At 40.2% G+C, this 19612-nt stretch overlaps 1 protein-coding gene and 1 long non-coding RNA gene across 6 annotated transcripts in view; one reads left to right on the top strand and one right to left on the bottom strand.

The window, feature by feature from the left end:
- Positions 1-19612, top strand: part of VCAN (versican) — a 128266-nt gene that overhangs the window by 70073 nt on the left and 38581 nt on the right. For 3 of the 5 annotated variants that reach the window (XM_083403558.1, XM_083403556.1, XM_083403557.1), the window contains exons 8-9: positions 11838-17153; positions 19454-19567. In XM_083403558.1, the coding sequence (XP_083259684.1) occupies positions 11838-17153; positions 19454-19567 (5430 nt within the window). The remainder of the gene's footprint in view (positions 1-11837; positions 17154-19453; positions 19568-19612) is intronic. The other 2 variants (XM_083403559.1, XM_083403560.1) reach the window with 1 other exon arrangement.
- LOC310660153 lies at positions 15798-18281 on the bottom strand. Its single transcript, XR_014503247.1, has 2 exons — positions 17823-18281; positions 15798-17627 (listed from the first exon to the last, which is right to left on the bottom strand). It is a non-coding gene; the product is annotated as an uncharacterized lncRNA (long non-coding RNA).

Genomic DNA, 19612 nt, shown 5'->3' with positions numbered 1-19612 from the left:
GATTTAATCCTTGCTCCAAGTGTATTAGCTTTGCAGGGACAACACGCACACTTGATTTTGTCTGCCTGCTTTCCCTTTAAATGTGCAAGCTTTTCTGTGTCTAAAAGCTGTATTTCTCATAGTGTAATTAGGCTGTCATCTTGTCAGTGAGTGTTAATTTCTTAGTTAATCACTAAGACAGCTGTAGTAATTCTCATATTCTGAATGATCAAGTTCTTTTCTCTCTCTCTCTCTTTAATGAGGAGAATTGCATTATTATCTCACAGTGCAGTGACTGACTGCTGCTTTACCACAGGAAATGACTCCTGGGAGTTCTTTACCATTGTCAGACTTGAGTTTCACCTCAGCTTGAGTTGAATATCACCCCCAATTCATCGTGCTGCTTGTCTCCTACAAAAGTGTGTGTGTGTCCATGTGTGTGGCCTTTTGGAAGACCTTTTGGAGAAGTCTGGGGTGGGGATTGCTTGAAATTCTACAGTTCTTGAGAGGGCAGAAGGCGTACCATTACAGTGGTACCTCGGGTTAAGTACTTAATTCGTTCTGGAGGTCTGTTCTTAACCTGAAAGTGTTCTTAACCTGAAGCACCACTTTAGTTAATAGGGCCTCCCACTGCCGCTGGAGCATGATTTCTGTTCTCATCCTGAAGCAAAGTTCTTAACCCGAGGTAATATTTCTGGGTTAGCAGAGTCTATAACCTGAAGTGTATGTAACCTGAAGCGTATGTAACCCGAGGTACCACTGTATAGGTAAGATAGCAGAGGACTTGAATTCGGCCTTTTACAGGGGGTGGGAGAGACAACATTTGCTGCCACTTTGTTGCTTTAATAAGCAGCCCAGTGGCATTCCAAATTAGTAACAGAGTGGACCAATGCAAACAGTGCTATGTCATGACTTATACATTTTCTGAACAGCTTTCTTTGTTAAATTAAATTAAAAGGTCAAGTGCCCCTACTGGTGATCTTCTTGGTGCATGAGTTCACATATTGTAGAGGGATCTGTCTGAATGCAGTTGAGTGTCTGCATGGCACTTATGAATGGACAGCTGTGTTCGTTTAGATCTCTATCCACACACTATTGGCTACCCTGCTTTTCAAGGCTTCCCAGTGGAGAGACCTCTATGAACATATAGTTCCTGTTGTTTTGAATCATACAAATGATTGAGATGGGGGTCTGCTGCTGAGATCTTGCTCCTCCACTAGCTTTCACTCACCATAGCTGCGATATCTGAAAAAAGGCATTAACTACCGAGGTGAATATGGCAATAGGCCACTGCTATTTTAAAAAGCAGATAAGAATCAGAATCTAAGCAAAGTGGAGAGAGTGAGAACTTAAGTTTGTTCTGAAGTGGCATTAGAACTTGGCTCTCTCACATTCCTAAGTATTATTTGTTTCACTTAATTTTTCACTGGTACATTTGAAACCACTTTGTGTTAAATCTGCCTAACTGGAAGACCTGTTGTTTGTTATACTTGCTCTACAAGCATTATGGACGCCTTCTAAACAAAGTGAACACAGGGATAGTATAAGCTCATTTTTTATTTGAGAAACGATTGTATGTGTTTGAAAGAGAGGAAAGGATTATTCCTGCCCTTTGTACAAAATGTGAATTGTAGGCTTGAAAACTCCTTAATGTTAATTGCCAGCCTAAACGGTAGATTTGAAAAAATCTTAAACAATTGACTCAATAGTCCATTGCCGTCCATTGTAAGATGTTTCTGTGAAGCTTGTTAAAGAATGATTATCTGTCCTCAGATTCCTTTGTAGACACCCGGAAACAAAATCATATACACATTGTCTGTGCTGTTTTTTGCATTGTTGCCAAGGAAACTTCATCACCCTATAAACAATACTTGAGGGTTCCTAAAGGCTTTTTGTGCATTTATGAAACAAATGAATGGTCACTTTATTCATGGGTACCATGCCATTTTCATTATTCTCATAGGGAAATAGAAAAAAACCCTTTGCAAAGTACATATAGAGAAGGACCTATTCCGCATTTTACATGGATGCAACTCTTAACATGTGTTTTCTATTGAGGAATATGTTTCACTTCTTGAACATGTGGAAAGTTTGTCATCTGTTCCTTCAGGCACTATCGAAATGCGAATGTCCTGCCATTCTTGCTGCAAATGTTAGCTAATTGTCACCTCTGGGGAAATAGCTGGACATAGTGAGAACTTTAGTTCCAAAACAAATGGGCCAATGCTCATAAAACCAAATTCAGAACAAATGTGGCATTTGGCACCATTAATGCAAATAGCCTTGTATGGGCAGAAGCTTTTGATGCTTCTCATTTTTTCTCTTTTTGTATATGTTGCTTTTCAAACAAATTTCACAGTGGTATAGAAATTTCAAAATTGTGCTTTTTAAAGATTGAGGTACTACTGCCACCACTACTAATAATATTAATAGCATACTACTTTGAGTGCTTTCTCCCTATTTCAACACATCCAGTCTCATGAAAGCACTGAAATTGCAGGGAATGTCCAGTACTTTATCAGGTGTGATTAGTGTAAGAGCCATTTTTGGCACATTAACACTGCAGTAGAAATAGTAAAATGAAAACATTCCTCTCAAAGAGACAGATCCATCGTCTATGAATAACCCCACCAAGTTACACTGAATAGAATCTCCTATACACACATATTTTAATCTCTTCCCCTTTTACCAGGTCTGTCACTCCTGAAATCACCATCAGGTTGTCAGAAAGAATAAACAGTCAGTCTGTGAGCACTTAGAAAAGGATGCTGTGATTACTAAGATCCAGCATGGGTTTCTCAAAAACAAGTAAGGCTGGATGAATTTCATTTCTTTTTTTGGATAGAGTTACAAGCTTGGTGGATCAGGGCAATGCTGTGGACGTAGTGTATCTTGATTTCAGTAAGGATTTTGTCAAAGTCTGCTATTATATTCTTGCAGAGAAGCTGCACTAGACTGCACTGCTTTCCAGTTTCTGAAGGGGGCGATGCTGAGCTACAGCATTTGTTTTTCTTATCTGGCTTAAGGCTTCAGACATTGGCTAAGCATTGCAGGAAGAAACCACAGGGGTGGCGTATGAAAAGATCCTTGGTGAAATGGGTTGTCACCACTTAATTTGTCATTGTAACGTTATTATGTTGTTTCATTGGGAAGTGGTTGAGTGAATGTGGGAACATCATCTCCTTTTTTCTAATCTAGCCTTGCCCTTTTTGGAAAATCAGCAGAACATCATAATAAACTTACAAAGCAAAGGTAACATCACTTATTTTGGGTTCAAGTTTCTGGAAACAAATTACTGCTCTATGTAGCTAATAAATATTTTACAGGAACATTTTTGAAATAAGAGAAGTAAGACTGTTCTGTTCTAGTCAGTGACCCACTTTTACAGGACCTATATTTAGAGAAGTACCCCATTTTTCGTCCCATAGGATGCTCCGTCCCATAGGACGCATCTAGTTTTTTGGGGGGGGAAATAAAGGAAACTTTCCCCCCTTTATTCCCCCCCCCCCAAAAGCAGGTCGGGGAAACCGAACCAGGTCGAGGAACAGAGGGATGGCGGCGCTGCGCCTCCCTGCTGCCCCCCCGAGCTTGTGGGGCTGGCCGATGTCTGCCCGGCGCGAGGGGCGCTCTGCTTCAGGGCGCCCCACCCGCCGGGCGGCAGGCTGCTATCCGCAGCATGGGGAGCCCTATGGGGAACTCCTGCAGTGCTCCCCACGCTGCGGATGTATGCCCGGCGCGAGGGGTGCTCTGCTTCAGGGCGCCCTGCCCTCCGGGTGGCAGGCTGCTATCTGCAGCGTGGGGAGCCCTGTGGGGAACTCCCACAGGGCTGCCTAGGCTGTGGATGTGTTCCCGAAGCGCCGGGCGCTCTGCTTTCAGGGCGCCTGATGCTCCGGGAAGCAGGCTGCTATCCGCAGCCTAGACATCCCTGCGGGACCTCCCGCAGGGCTGCCTAGGCTGCGGATGTGTTCCCGAAGCCTGGAGAGCGAGAGGGGTCGGTGCGCACCGACCCCTCTCGCTCTCCAAGCTTCAGCGAAAGCCTGCATTCGCCCCATAGGACGCACCCAGATTTCCCCTTCATTTTTGGAGGGGAAAAAGTGCGTCCTATAGGGCGAAAAATACGGTAAATATTAGGAACTAAGCTGGTGGGTCATTATCTCTCTCCTACTAAATGAAAAAATGTACTCTATGACCAATGATTTGTGGGGTTAGGTAGGGGGGAATGGGTCATGTGGAGTCACAGATCTAGAATAAATGTGTATTACTGTGACATAAGCAGTTACAACTGAATATTTAGTGAGGTCCATGATTATTATCTGCTGTGGAACCAAATGTTGGTTTACTCATTCATTCAGCTTTACTGGCATAATTTAGACAATAAAAATCATTTCCTAATAATGTTTCTGGGCATCAGACAATATAGGAATTCAGAGCTACATCCCATATATGTGAATACAATGGAGAATCACAGTTACGTTATGACTGTTTTGGCATTGGGTGTTCCAAGTATCTTCTTAGTCATTTAAAACCAAATTCAAATGTTACCTTTACAAGGCCATTGGATACACAGCCAGCAGTCAGAATCACAGTTGATCAGATAAACTGTCCTCGGCAGATCCCTTGTTCTTTTCCTGGCGTTTACTAGGTTATATAGCAGTGTTAATCCTGCAAGAATGTTATCCTTAGTCACATTATGCTATTTTTAGGCACCAATTGTTTTGGGGAAAATATGAGAATAACTGTTAGAGAACTACCAGCACAGACATTTTTTCAGTACCTATGTTAGATGAGATACCGTGTTCTTTTGATAAATGCTTTTTAAAAAGTCAGGCCCAATTTATGCGTGCATATTGAAGGTAGTAAAGTGCTTGTGGGTAATTTCATTACCTCAGTTTCACATGTGGCTTTCCACAGTCCAGAGTGAGAAATAATGGTTTCATTACGCTCCATTTTAACTTGGTTCCTTCCCTCTTCATTTCAAATTAAAATGGTGGTAGTATGAAATAAATATAATTTTTCCACCATGCAATTTTTTAACTTGACAGATTAATCAGGAAATGAGCTGATTTCAAGCCCAATCCTATACAATATTTGTCAGATGCAAGTTCTCTTGGGAGAATTACACCTAAGCAAGGGTACATAGAATAGTCTTATTCTGCATAAATCTCACACAGTAAAGTTGACAGCAGTGTTTTCCTGAACAACACGTGATGAATACATTTTTAAAGTATTATTAACATTTACCATATCCTTGACTCCAGTGAGATATTAACAACAGGTATTCGTTGAAGAAAGGATACATTTCTGACTACTTCCTTCCCCTGAGTTCAGCACATAGCCAGCTGTTCAGGATTCTCCATTAACGTTGCCAGTAAAGTGCAACATGTTTTAACTTTGAGAAGGCTTACTTGACCTTTCTACTTCAGTCTTCAGCACATATATAAGTAACTGATTGTGCTCACTTGGGCATTCCTAAGTATCAGAATGCTAATGCTCCTGAATGCACAATTGTTGCATGGGTTTTCATTTTCTTCCACCATTATTCTCACCCTTGTGCTGGTGGTCAGAGAATGTTGAATCCTGCTTGGGAGATGATTAACCATTGGGGAGAAATGATGTAGGAGTCTTCACTAACCAATTTGTTCAAGCAGAGGGAGGAATCCATGGGCTGAAGTGATAAACCCGAGTAAAGGTTTGAGACCTGTTATTGAGTTCACTTATCCTTAAAGCTTCATTATCCCAGTAATCCTACCACTTCACTGAAGGATGCATTTTTGTATTTATCTCACCCTACCAGTCCTGTATGCAATGCTGAACTGTAAAGAGTCTTAAAGGATTTTTTTAGGGCAAGATTTAATGCCATATAAAAGATGCTGAGCTCACCAGAACCTCAATTTCCTCATTTTTTAGTGGTGTGTGCAGGCTGCCAGAGTGGAAAGATAGTTTTGGTATAATACCCACATAGAATGTGTGAGAGAGTGGGTGTGCATCTGTGTTCACAGTTTTCTTGCCAAAAAGGGCAAAATTCCTTGATTGAAGGCAGCATAAGAAAACATGTTTTGGCATATTGATATTAGTGAATAAATAATGATTCGGAATAGGATTGTGTGTTTAATGCTAAGAAATACTATGAGATTTCTTCGTTAAGCCAGATCTTAAAACCATAAGCTAGGAACACTTTATGGAAGAGGGGACTTCCAAGAAAGACACTGCCATTGCCAAGCCCGACACACAGCAAACCTGTATAGTTTTTGGGCAGACTCTTCCAAGGTTACATTTTTAGACATGGGATTAAGTTACGGGATCATTCCCATGACTAAAAAAGGCAAGGTGGAAGTATTCATTTAGTTAGGGAGAATAAACATTAACAAATTCCTTGGTTTATCCTGTAACCTAATGATTGTTTAAAATATCAGGTTAAGGAGAGCATGCTAGAAACAAGGTCTTTCTTTTGGCAAATCAGTATACCCCTGATTAAAGATACATTCATTAACTGCTTAGGTGGTTAAAGAATTAAAATAACGTAATACAGTGTCAGGCTTGATCATTGTCAATGCTTGGTTGAGCACAGTGCAATTAAGAACAAACAAACCGTCAGTTACTTTGTGCCCATATGTATGAAAAGGTCCTCTCTTATATTAGCAACATTTATGTGAAGAGCCTCCCCCCCCCCCTTAATGGGTTTTGATGGTGGTTTTCAGAGTCTGGTCAGGCAGAACTTGCTTTAGAATTCAAGGAGGGACATACCTAATTGTGCAGTAGTGTTTCCTCTCTGGACCCAGCTAGATGGCAAGTTGGATCAAGCTTTGTTATGCTTCCCCATAGTCTTCTCAGCTTGGATTGGGCCTCTTCCCCTTTGACTCAAGTTATTCTGCATAAGGTTCAGTTTATTTTGTGCAGACTGTGGCAGGCTCGGATAGTCAATATTGAAATTGGGCCTTACTTGATGCCCCTTTGGAATAAGAAGAGTTGCTCACATAGCCAGGGGAAAAATACAGCTATTCCAAACCAATATTGAAGAGGAACTTGTAAGGTTCTTCCACTCTCAGAACTGAAGTCTTGTAGTACCTGACGAGTGCATGGCGAATCAATCTCTCTTGGTGATTTTCAATGGAAATGCTATTTTTGTCTTTGAAAATTGTACCACATGTGCTAATAATTGCACAGTATACATGCATGCAGATTCAGAGACAGAACAATCTAAAAAATAATAATAATGCTGCCTTTATAATTTTATAACTTTCTTTTATCTATGACACATCTCTCACTTAATCACCATAAGCTGCTACTTCAGGCCACTTTTTCCAGCGCAGTTATACTGACTGCAGAGGGACTTATTCAGAGTAAGCGGTTTGAGGATTTCAACTATAGTCTAAAAATAAAAGTCTTGGACAGCTGAATATTAACTAAAGCTGCAGAAAGAAATAGCACTGCCATTGTCAACATTTAGGACGTGTGGCATTAATTTAAACTTTCTTAGAACCGCACTAATATATATATTAAGACTATTGCAACCATTCTACACAATCCAAAACCATATTAACAGTCATATTGAAAATCTACAGCCAACAGACGAGTGAATAATAAAAAACAAGGCTATAATGAATTACAAAGAGAAATGGAAGACATAAGAAAAGCGGAAGAGATGTTAAATTCTATAACAGGAACCACCACCACCCCTCTGAAAGTGACAGTAAAATAGGAGGACAGGTGTGAAAAGCTTTGCCTTTCTTGTTTTGGAAAAATAAAATTGAGAGTGCTGACACGGCATAAGATTATAATTTAGACAGAAGTGAGGATATTGCTGAGGTGCTAATTTAAAACATTGGAGGTCAACAAAATATGATTAAAGAGCCAGTGGACCACTGAGCCAGAAGATGCATTAAACTGAAATGAATGAATGACTTTTCTGAGCTTGGAAGAAGCATTTGCAAAGCTGTGATGAAGCCAAAGTGGAGAATGTGAGGATGCTCCCTCTGGCAACATCCACTCTGCACAGATGTTTCTGGTCTCAGCCAACAATTCTGACAGTCTGAAATGGGGCCCTTCAGACAAGAATTGGAACTTGAGAAGATTCTGCTAATTAAAACATTCATCTGCTTTTCCATGCTCTTCTACTGGAATACAGGCAATGCTGTAAACCAAGTTCTGTAACTGAATCTAAGAACTCCAATACCAAGACTGACCACCCAACTTGCTTGACTTTCAACTCCTTTCAAGCCATTTGTACAATAAATAAGTTCTTCTTTAGCACTGCCTTCAAGAAACTGAGTTGACTAATAATTTATAGCTTTATACAAGTTTCATGTGTCCTTAAAAAGAAGAAGAAGGGCTTACTGCTGCAAAATCTCTCTTTCCCCCAAATCTCTCTTTTAATTGTTGAAGAGAGGACAAAAAGTGTACTTTGATTAAATGTGTTTGTGTGAAAGACTGAATCAACAGAAAAATGTTCAGCAATATATTCCTTAAACTTTTAAACCACGGCCAAAGATAACAGTGCTTTGACAAGGATACATCAGCTAGGAAACATTGTGAACAGGACTTCAAAAAACACTGACTTTCACTCTGACTTTGGCCAGCCTGCTTACAAATAAGTCTGAGAGGGGAGAATAGAATAAAAAAGTTAATAATTTTTGCATAGCTTGGTTTGTTTAAGTGTATGTAGTGGTAGCTATGTTTTCCCCCCACAACTAACTTGCTGACATTGGTCAAATTCCAAATTCCATCTTGCCAGAGGGAGTAAAACTGTTAGCAACTTTCAGAGGTTTCAGTTCTTCCCCAGATGGAGGGATCAGAGATTCATCATTGATATTTGAAGGCTGCATTCATACAGCAATTATTCATGAAATTTGGAAGACTAAACGATGCTTTGGCATAATCATGCCCCTCCTGGCAAGCTGACAATATGACTGACAAGTCATCAGTGGCAGGGTCAGCAAGGTCTATGGTTTATATCACAAGCTTCTTATCATGTGCAATACCCTGAGTTCTACTAGGTAAAAGCAGGAAGGTTATAGAGAGCTATGGCAGGTCAAGAAAATAGTGTAGTCAATAGAAAGCTAAGGCCAGGGACCAAAAGACAACCCACCATTGGCACAGTTGAGAACCAACAGTTCTCAACAGATCTTCATCCACTTGAAGCTGATGCTACCCATAAAGGTAAAGGTAAAGGGCCCCTAACCATTAGGTCCAGTTGCGGACGACTCTGGCCTCTCTTGCTTTACTGGCTGAGGGAGCCGGCTTACAGCTTCTGGCTCATGTGGCCAGCAGGACTAAACCGCTTCTGGCGAACCAGAGCAGCACACAGAAACGCCATTCACCTTCCCACCAGAGTGGTACCTATTTAGCTACTTGCACTTTGATGTGCTTTCGAACTGCTAGATGGGCAGGAGCTGGGACCGAGCAAATGGGAGCTCACCCCATTACGGGGATTTGAACTGCCGACCTTCTGATTGGCAAGCCCTAGGCTCTGTGGTTTAGCCCACAGCGCCACCCGCATCCTTCTGATGCTACCCATATAGACTTATCTAAACCTTGATCGTTCCACAATTGCTGATCATTCCTCATCTATGTTGTTGCCCAGCTTAGGAGGACAGGATTATCCTGAAGCATAATTTAGTCTTCCGCATCCGCTAAATGAGAGCTGAATGGATATACACCCTTTAGATGGCTTGCATGCATGTCTGATCTCTTCATCTGGGGAAGAACTGAGACTACTGAAAATTATTAACAACCGCCCCTCTCAAGCCAGATGAGGGAGAGGGAGGGGTGTGTGTGTAGGGGGAGATGGTGCCCTCCAACCCTCTATCAGATTGCTAAATTTCCAGTGGTCATACATTTTATAGGGGGAGAGGTTGATCAAAGCATTGAGAGTCCAAATGGAGAGAATTGCAGTGAATCTGGACCCTAGGTGATGTAATGTGTGCTCTGACAGGAGCAAAAGAAAATGAAAAAAGTTAAAAGAAAAGGTACAGATTCAAGCTCTGTTCATAAGGCAAATACCTATGAGGACTGAAAAGCTGATGATCACAGCCAAATTACAAAAACTGTAGCATGAAGAAGGTATTTAATGTAATATTATAGAACTCCATGCTATGCTATACAATACCATTCCATCCACCCAGGGGAACTGTTAGGTTGTGAACAACTGTTCAATGTTTTAGAAGAGAACCTGGTTTTAAAATTATCTAAATATGCTAAATCTGTAGCAGAATCATGTTGGAGCATTGCATCTCTATAAATTGCTTTTTGTGTGTGTATTGTATGTTTTAAAGCTTAAGGAGATCAATGCAGACTTGATGTAGGCTGTTGTTGGCTACATGTATATATGTTTATGTCTTCTCTGGGTGCCTAAAACAGATGCTTTTCATCAGGGTTATTACCTACTATAAATGAATTATACTAAACCAGTAATCTATGTGTCTCCCAGGTGAGAAAAGTAACCCAATGGCCAGGAATTTTTTAGTCTCATTACTGCCCCACAGTAGAGGGGCCAGTTTTTCAGTTTATAATTTTGAATTGATTGGTTAAATGTTTTGAACTACAGCAGCAGAGAGTTTAACAAACAAACAAAAAGTTTCAGAATCACTGAAGATGGTATTGTTTAGGTAAGGGGAAAAAATTATTCCTGAGTTTTTCTCATCATGGTAGTTTGTTTTGCTGCCATTGCTTTCAATAGCCTCGGGGGATTGATTGGTTTACTGCAGTATATGAAGACAACTCCACAGTCTTCTACTTTTCCAAGAAACTACTATCATGGGGTAAAGCAGTTCTGGGAACTTTAGCTGTATTTGGATATGCCTGAATAGATCTCAGGGCAGAGTGAAAATTATAGTCCGTATGAAGGGTTTGGGCTTCTTCCCTTGTATTACAAGCCTCTCAGTTACAATAAAAGCTCTCCAGACTTTCATTTTATTAAAAAATGCTGGAGAGACAAAACTAGAGAAAAGGTCTCTATCTTTCATCTCTGTAATTAAAAAATGGTGTGCCCTAAAATAATCCTGATGTTAAAATAGCTTGTAATACCTTTGCTTCAGTTTCATTAGCCCATAAAGCAGGTTGTGTGCAAAGCAAGGGCAGTTAGCCGTGACCTTGGTCAGTTCATTAAAGGAACCTCCGGATAGCAAGTCCTTTTTCCCACATCCATCTTGCTCTCAATGCAGTCATACCTACCCCCTGGCTTCATATCCCTACCAAACATATCTAGATGCTAGCATCGCTCACAGAGTCACCCTAGACCTCTGCATAGTCTCCAAGATGTCCCAGATACTGTCAGTCTCCTTTCCCTCCATAGCTTCTGATAGAGTGTTTCAAATCTTTCTATCACCTTGCTACATCCTTCCTCTCCCAGTGAATGCTGTACTGCCACTAGAAGGCCATGCCCTTCAAACACTGCTGCTGAACTATTTGAAGACCTAATTGATTTGTTAATTTTTACTAAGCTGTCTATATTTAAACTCTAAATTTTCTTTTCTAACTTTCTAAGGAAGATTAGTTTATGATAGAACATACTGCAGTGGCTTGTAGTTTTGTGTGTGATATCATCGATACTTTATTCACTTAATGGTTGACAATTTCCTCTTTCCGTAGACGCTAGTATCTCTGTTTAAATAAGCACTTTGAAATATTTATTTCGTTTCATTTCATGGTATCACAACACTTGGGGAGGGACAACTCAGTACAACAAAAACAACAACATGGTAGTGAAATATTAGAAGTGTTTAAATAGCTGGATACTAATGGAAGCACATGGGAGCATTTGATCTATTTTTCCTTTCAGTGCATTTGGTTTTACTGTGACAGTTGATGCCCATGTCAAGCCAGTTGCTAAAAATATTATTAAAAGCTCTCTTTCTTTGCAGATCCAGTGCATGAAGTTTGGGATTTATTTGGTTATCATGAAATAGACGAGCCCCCTACAGATACTGATTCAACACAAGATGAACCCTGCACAGCAACGCCAGATGAGGAATCTGCAGAACTTTTAATTTTGGACCCTTTATTCTACCCAGAAATATACAATCTTGGAGAAGATGATGACGATGAAGACTGCGAGAATACTACTGATGTCACAACTCCACCGGCTTTGCAGTTTATCAATGGAAAGCAACAGGTGACTACAGCACCTAAAGATAGAAATGCGGAAGAAGCAAGGAGTGACCAGATTGAAAGTTTACCACATTCCAAAAACGTAACGTTTTCACACATCAATGATACTAACATAGTGTCTGAAAATGAGATCTCTGCCACAATGCAGCCAAATGAATCTGCTGAAATTATAGGAGAAGCCACTACGCAGAAGCTAACGGCAGAATCTATCATGACGGAACTGGCCTTTAGTGGCGATTCTGAAATTTCTACTACAGATACAATCCTTGAAATAACATCTCTACATGGCCAGCCTTTATCAGACACTACAGAGAAATCAACACAACCTGGAACAGATTTTCATCAAATCTTAAGCAAACATCCTGGCATTTTCTCTGTAATTAATACAAAATATTCAGGAGCTTCTACTACCATGCCTGAGTCAAACAGTTACAGCTTTTCACACTCAGTAAAAACACCTCCAAAAGAAGCTTCTGAAAGGTTTTCTACTACAACGTTTGCTCCAACGTTTGCTTCCATAATCATAGAAGACAGCACAGCACTTGAAAATGTTCTACAAGATGAATATAAATCAACAGTTAGACCAGATGCACTTCTTACTGCTGAAAGTTCAATAGAAACAACCAGAAGTCCTAGTTTGTTGAATATACCAGAAGGCTCTGGAGATGTTCAACAAGAGAATGCTAAACCTACGACCGTGGTAATAAAAATGACAGGAACAGAAAAAAATCCTGTTCAGGATATTTTCTCAGATCTTGGCAGACACAGCCCTACAAAAAGCAGCCCTAGTGCTTCACAGCCTCCTGCATCTTTGTATAAAGACATGAATTCTACACTTGAACAGAGTTCTGTAGAAGCTCTTACTACCCAAACTATTCCTAAATTAATTTTGAACTCTACCAAAAATGCCGAAGAAGTGAGGGATGATAAGGACGAGATTAAAAGCACCATTTCCTCAACCAAGGAGTATTCAACTACTGTTAAAGCAGAAAAGTTGCTGTTCAGTAATGATAGCGTCAGATCTGTGAGCCAAGAATCCATAACTCTCACTAAAACAGTATCAGTGACAGATGCTTCACCTCTCAAAACTAAAGAGGGCACAGAGAAGATAATTCCTGTAGATGAAGAATCTGGGGATGGATCCACAGATGTTTGGAGGAAACCTGGCATGGACATTCTTTTGGGGGGTCCCACCAGCAAAGTGGTAAGTACTGACTCCCCATTTATTGACCCAGGTACTGAAAAAATAGATGTTATCACTATAGCTACTACATTGAGTTCATTACTATTGAGATCTCAACCTGGAAGCACAGACACACAAGTGAAGGAGCTAGACATTCTTAACACAGACGCATCACCTTTGGAATATGCAATTATTATTGATCCCACAATGCAAGTGTTAAGTACTGAATCAGACAGAAAGGCCACGGAAACTAAAACTGAAGTGCAAGTATCAAAGGATATAACTGATAACCAAGGACCAGTAAAACATGAATTGGATGCAGTCACGCAATTGCCATTGAGTGAAAAGTCTATTCTGGAATCAAATGAAGAGATGATAACATCTTTTACAGCGATTGAAACGAAAATTGACTTGTTTGAGACATCTGGTGTGGCATCATCTGTAGAGTCAACTGGAAGTGGAAGCACTACAATCCTTTCTGTCAGCACTCCTACACTATTGAAAGATAACATTATTCTGCAAGAAAGAGGTTCTGAGTTTTTAATAAATGAAACAATGGAATCTGCCAAACCAGAAAGCACTGGACACTTTTCTCCAACCATTTCTGCTGAGATAATTGACCTGGTGGATGTGGGCTCTGGAGAGGAATCAGGAGATAACAGAAGTAGTGTAGTACTTGTGACTCGTGGTCCTACAGAAAGAATAATAAATACTAAATTTCCATTGATTGAACAAGGTTCTGGAGACATAGATTCTTTTACAGAACCTCCTATAAAAACAACAAATGAAAACAAAGGTAGCAGCGTGACATCTAGATATATGCTGTTTACTGATGCACCTGCAAAGTTAGACACACATAGTCATCACACCACCACATTCACTTCAGTGAATGCAGGAATTACAAACACTGAAGGAGAAACACCAACTGAATCGGAAACAATAGCTTTTACTACAATCCCTCCTTTAGAAGATGAAATGAATTCTGATGAAGAACATGCTGCTGAAACATCAGATGAAATGGTACAGACCTTGGGAGTGGCAACACAAGAATCTTTCATTAAAAGTAAAGAACCTTTAACTGGACAGGCAGGAATTTCAACTGTTTCTACATTTATCCCATACATAGAAGAAATAAAAATTTCTGGAACTGAATTTGTGCAAAAGAATCTCTCTTCACATGATAAGATCCTCATGATTGAGTCTGAAACATTTCCAGATGAACCTGTAAGCCCTTCACCAGCAGCTGAAGAGAAAGAACAGTTGGCGCAAAATGCTTACCCAACTGAGGACAGCCACAAGCCTTCCTCCATGTCTACAGGGTACAAGCCAGTAAAAAATGCAACCAGTAATGCTCCATTTTTTTCAGAACAAGGTTCCGGAGATGCAATCTTTACTGTTCCATCTACCACTGTGCCTATAAGTTCTGCTATATTAAATGTCAGTGCAAGCACATTAAGTCTTGACATTCTTCATCCTAGAAGTTCAGAAGCAAGTACTTCAGAGGAAAAAATAAAAGAATCTGATACTTATCCCACTGAAACATATGAGGATTTCAGCAATGTTAATAAATATCCATATACTATAGCATTAGAGTTGCTTGCAGGAAGAGACAAAATAGCCCCTAGTGCATCTACCTTAGATACCAGGGTCATTGACACAGAAGTACCTACTATAAAGCAACTCATTCTTGAAGATTCTCAAAACCTAGAAAATAGCTATCAGGAGAAGGAAAATACAACATTATCAACATTGGTAGCTACTGATGGAATTTTGGAGGAAGCTTCTCACGTGGTGATGTATGAAGACACAACTCCTGTTCCTGAATCTATTCCTGGAAGGCCTACTCTTGGAATTGCTGAAGAACCTAAACACACCTCGAAACCTGAAATGATGAGAATAGCAATTCACGAAGGATCTGGAGACGGTTCTGGTTGGCGGGACACCATGGAAAAATATCCTGAATCACCTACCCAGTTGCCAAAAAGAGTAATACCATCATCTCATACACCTGGCAAAAATAATTCGAAAGTTGTGGACCTTGCTGAAGCTGTGAATGGATCTGAAATAGAATTAGTATCATCACCCACCCACAGAGAAGAAAAACAAATGCCACCAACCTCGGATAGTGACTTTTCAGAGACATTTGCAGATGAAAGTTCCACAAACAGCATAAAAGACTTTGAGGAACTTATCCCACTGCCTGGTGACAAAATGAATTATTCGGGGGGTATTTCCAGCTTCATTGATGTAGGGCATGGAATAATATCTGATGAAACAACAATTATAGATGCTGATGACTTGAAATCAAATATTGAAGACATAGGTGGACAAAGAACTGTGGGCTCTGAGAGACCCTCGATGTACAGCATTTATACTTCTGTAACAGAAATTCAGACTGCTACACCTACAATTATTTTAGCTATTGATAAATCAGATGGCTTTGGAGATGGTCAAGGGAGTTCTGTAACCAGTAAGTTCATATTCAGCAAGCCCATGATATCTGATCTGACACCAACGTCAGATGATGTGGGCTCAGGAGATGCCACACCTTTCACAACAGAAACTGGCGTTACTCAAGAGCTGCCCAAAATAGCTGCATTGCTTCCAACCATGCCACTTCTTGTTAGATCTACCACATCATCGCCAACCAGCGCCAAAACTGATGAAAAGGACAAAGTATTAGAGCTGGAAACTAAACATACAGATTCCAAAAATACAATAGAAGACAACTCTGAATTACAAACATTGTCAGACAACCAAGCAATAGCTGATGAAAGTGAAATTGCTTCTACCGCAGACTCTTCAGGAAAAGGAGAAGTAGATATGGATGAAAAGAAACTCGTGGCTCCTACGCCCCCATACCTACCCATTGAGCCATGGCAATCTCTGACAACACACAAATCTGAAGAAAGCACAGTTACTGTACAACTTGCTTCCCAAAGTGTAGCGAAGTCTGAAGAAACAACCCAGGAGGTCTACAAAGGAATGAAGGAAACGGAAGCCACAGAATCCATAGAAACAGATCCAGAAAAAATACATTCTGCAACTCAAACTCCAAAGTTGCCTGTGACTGTCTATTTACTCAATGGAGCTTCTGAGTATCCTGAAGGCATAATGCCAAGTACTTCATCATCCATTGACAATGACAAGCATGATTTGTCACCAGTGCAAACCTTTAGAGAAGCTAGTGCTGACATCACAGCAACTTACAAACCTGCCCTGAAAGAGTCTTCAGGAAGCACCGAGTTCCCATTAGCATCTTCTCCCAAACTGGTATCAGAAGGCAAGACCACTGAATCTGTGCCTAGTTCTGTAATAGAAATGAAGGAAAAGCCAGGAAGTTCAACAGAAGTGATTACTGTCAAAGGAACCATTGCTCCTGGAGAGTTTCTTTCAAAAGAAGCTAAACCAACAGCATTTATAGTTCCAGGAACTGACATTTTAGAATCTAGTTCAGAAGAGGAAACTTCTCATGAGAAGGAGCTAAATCAGTTAGATGAAAATAGTGCTGATGGAGACTTACCATGGATACGCACCACACCGTCTCCCATTCCACATGAAAGTAAAACAGGTGGAGTATTTGGGACTGATGGTGAAGCCGATGTTTGGCCAATTTCATCCCCTCCATCAGTCGACACAACTGTGGAAACCCAGACTGCATTGGATGGGCAGAAGAAGCCAACAACTGTTTCCTCTAATGCTGCGACAAAAAAACCAGGCTCTGAAAACACTCCCGAATATATTAAGCAGGCAAGAACCACAGGGGGCATAAACAGCATTGAACTTGTAACACCACCACTTTTGCTTCTGGATGTAACTAATGGATCAGATTTCCTGATTGGCACAGGTGGGGGTTCAGTCGAAGGCACAGCAGTTCAGATACCAGGTAAGAGTTAAATTTTCCACTACTGAAATGTTCTTCACTCACATGAAAATATTGGCCTGATGATACAATATAGCAAACTCTGAAGATACTACTGTTAGGTCTCACAATGCATTTTTCAAGAATCTTTGCAATCTCAACATTTTTTGAGCACACAGACACATTTACAAATGTAATAGGCGAATTGGATCTTTTGTGGGTATGCCTGGCAGAAGTGCCTTTCCCCCATCAATTACTTTTGGCTGTATCTAGGCTTGGCAGATTCACATGCAACATGTGCCCATTCATTATCCAGCAACAGTGAAGGCTGATTGCATGAAGAAAAGACATATTGTGCGAGAGAGCCATGAAACTTTGGGTTACATGGGGAAATAATTTTGGAATATCTACAGAATAAAAAGTCTTTTTATGTTAACAGATATTCGAAGGTTATTAGACTTTGATATGTCCTAATAATGCAGATATATTTGTCTTCAGCTGGATACAGTGGAACCTCGGGTTGCGAACGTGATCTGTGCGGGAGGCACGTTCGCAACCCGCAGTGTGTGCGAGTATCGCTTCTGCACAAACACAAGTGCCGAAACCCGAAAGTAACCCACTCTGGTACTTCCGGGTTTGGCGTGGTGCGCAACCCGAAAATGCGTAACCTGAAGCGTCTGTAACCCGAGGTACCACTGTATACCTATGTGCAAAAGGGGGCTACAAAATGAGTCTTACTAACAGTAATTTTGACTGGATTCGCAATTGTATCCCAATCCTGGAATGAAAGAAAATAACACCTGAGAAATGAGGTGGATAGCAATTATGTCCCTGCACCATTGAATCTGCATCAGTTGTCTTATTTTACTCTTTTGTACATGGGGTACGGTGGGATTCAGGCTGAAATCCTATGCCCACTTATAGAGGCATAAGCCCCACCCAATGAGACTTCTGATTAGGCATGTATAGGATTTGCTGTTGGTGCGGGTTTCTGCATTTGGAACAACTGCTTTACATGTGATAAGCTCCCAGTGTTGAGGGAACATGACATATGGATGATTTCCTAGTACTCTTGGTGGCACTTTTGGTATGGCTATGATAAATTATGCAAGTTCTTTTTAAAGTTTGTGTTTGTTTTGTTTTTAAAATGTAAGGATGGTCCTCAACTTTATTTAGGTGGGTTTTTTTGTCCTTCAGTAAAAGTCCTTGACGTTAGTGGAGATCTCCCATTGTCAACCATGACAGGAAGCATTACAAATAGTGCTAGACAGATAAATTTGAAGATACAGGATTTTTTATTTGTATTTGTGATTAAATCATTAAAGGAGGTACTCTGGGGCATGATCTGTTCCTTTATGACAGGACAGATTTACACCTTCTTAATGTGTTTATTATCAAATATAAATATGATTCCATGTTGATTGATGCTGCTGTCATGTCATGAAGATGTTTTATGTGTGACAGTGACTTGCCATGGAGGTTCTGTATATTGGTAGCTTACATGTGTAAAAGATTATAGTTTTAAACATTCCCCAAAGTCTTCCCATGGCAAGGCTATAGATATGATTGAAAATGGCTGTAGTAGTTCCACTAAGCACTTATATGTAGCGTAAGTAATCATACCTGATGCTATCTTGATATAATGCATATGAGGAACTGGTCCAAATATTACATGCCGAACCAAAATTGGTTCATTGCATACTATTTTACATAATATAAGAGCCTTATATATTTGTAATCTTATGTGAAATAATGTTTAAATATGCATATTGGTTTGGCCTCTTATTCAGTTAGTCCTTCAATAACCATATAAAGAAACAAAATGAGAATATGGCTTGACGGAAAGCAAACAATATCCAGAATGACAAACAAGAAGTGTGGTATAAGAATGCATGTTCTGTGTACCCAATCATTCCACATAAACTAACCCCGTTCAGATAAATGCATATTTCACTCACTGTGCACATATGTTTTAACTGTTTTCGGCTATAATTAATTGTCATGTCATGCCAACTAAATCCTCAGTAGAATATTGCAGTTGCCAAAAATAATACAAAATGTCATTTGAAGAAAATGAAATATTGCTCAAAGTAAATTGTTTTCACCAGCGAGTAAGGATTGCATTGCCAACATGGATGATGGCTGATTTACTATTACTGCTGCATATTATGATGAATTGATTTTGGTTTCTGTCTAATCTGCAACTATAGCAAATCTGACAGAACCAGCTGAAAAGTAGGAAATGTCTTTCTGCTGAAAGAGAGTCAGCACCCAACAAGCAATTTTAGCAAAGTATAGCAATTTTCCATGAACTCACTTTACAGGCCAAGAGCCATGCAAGAGTAATCCATGCCAGCATGGGGGAACTTGTTATCCACGTGACACTTTCTACATCTGCACTTGTATGCCGGGTTTCAGTGGTGACCAGTGTGAAGTAGGTAAGAAGCAAAGTCTTTGTTGGTATTTGATTATCTGATTATTCA

The sequence above is a fragment of the Podarcis tiliguerta genome (assembly GCF_965153285.1).
Source record: "Podarcis tiliguerta genome assembly, chromosome: 11".
Lineage (NCBI taxonomy): Eukaryota > Metazoa > Chordata > Lepidosauria > Squamata > Lacertidae > Podarcis > Podarcis tiliguerta.
The sequence above is the reverse complement of the archived record's forward strand: the minus strand, read 5'-3'. Positions and strand labels throughout refer to the sequence as shown.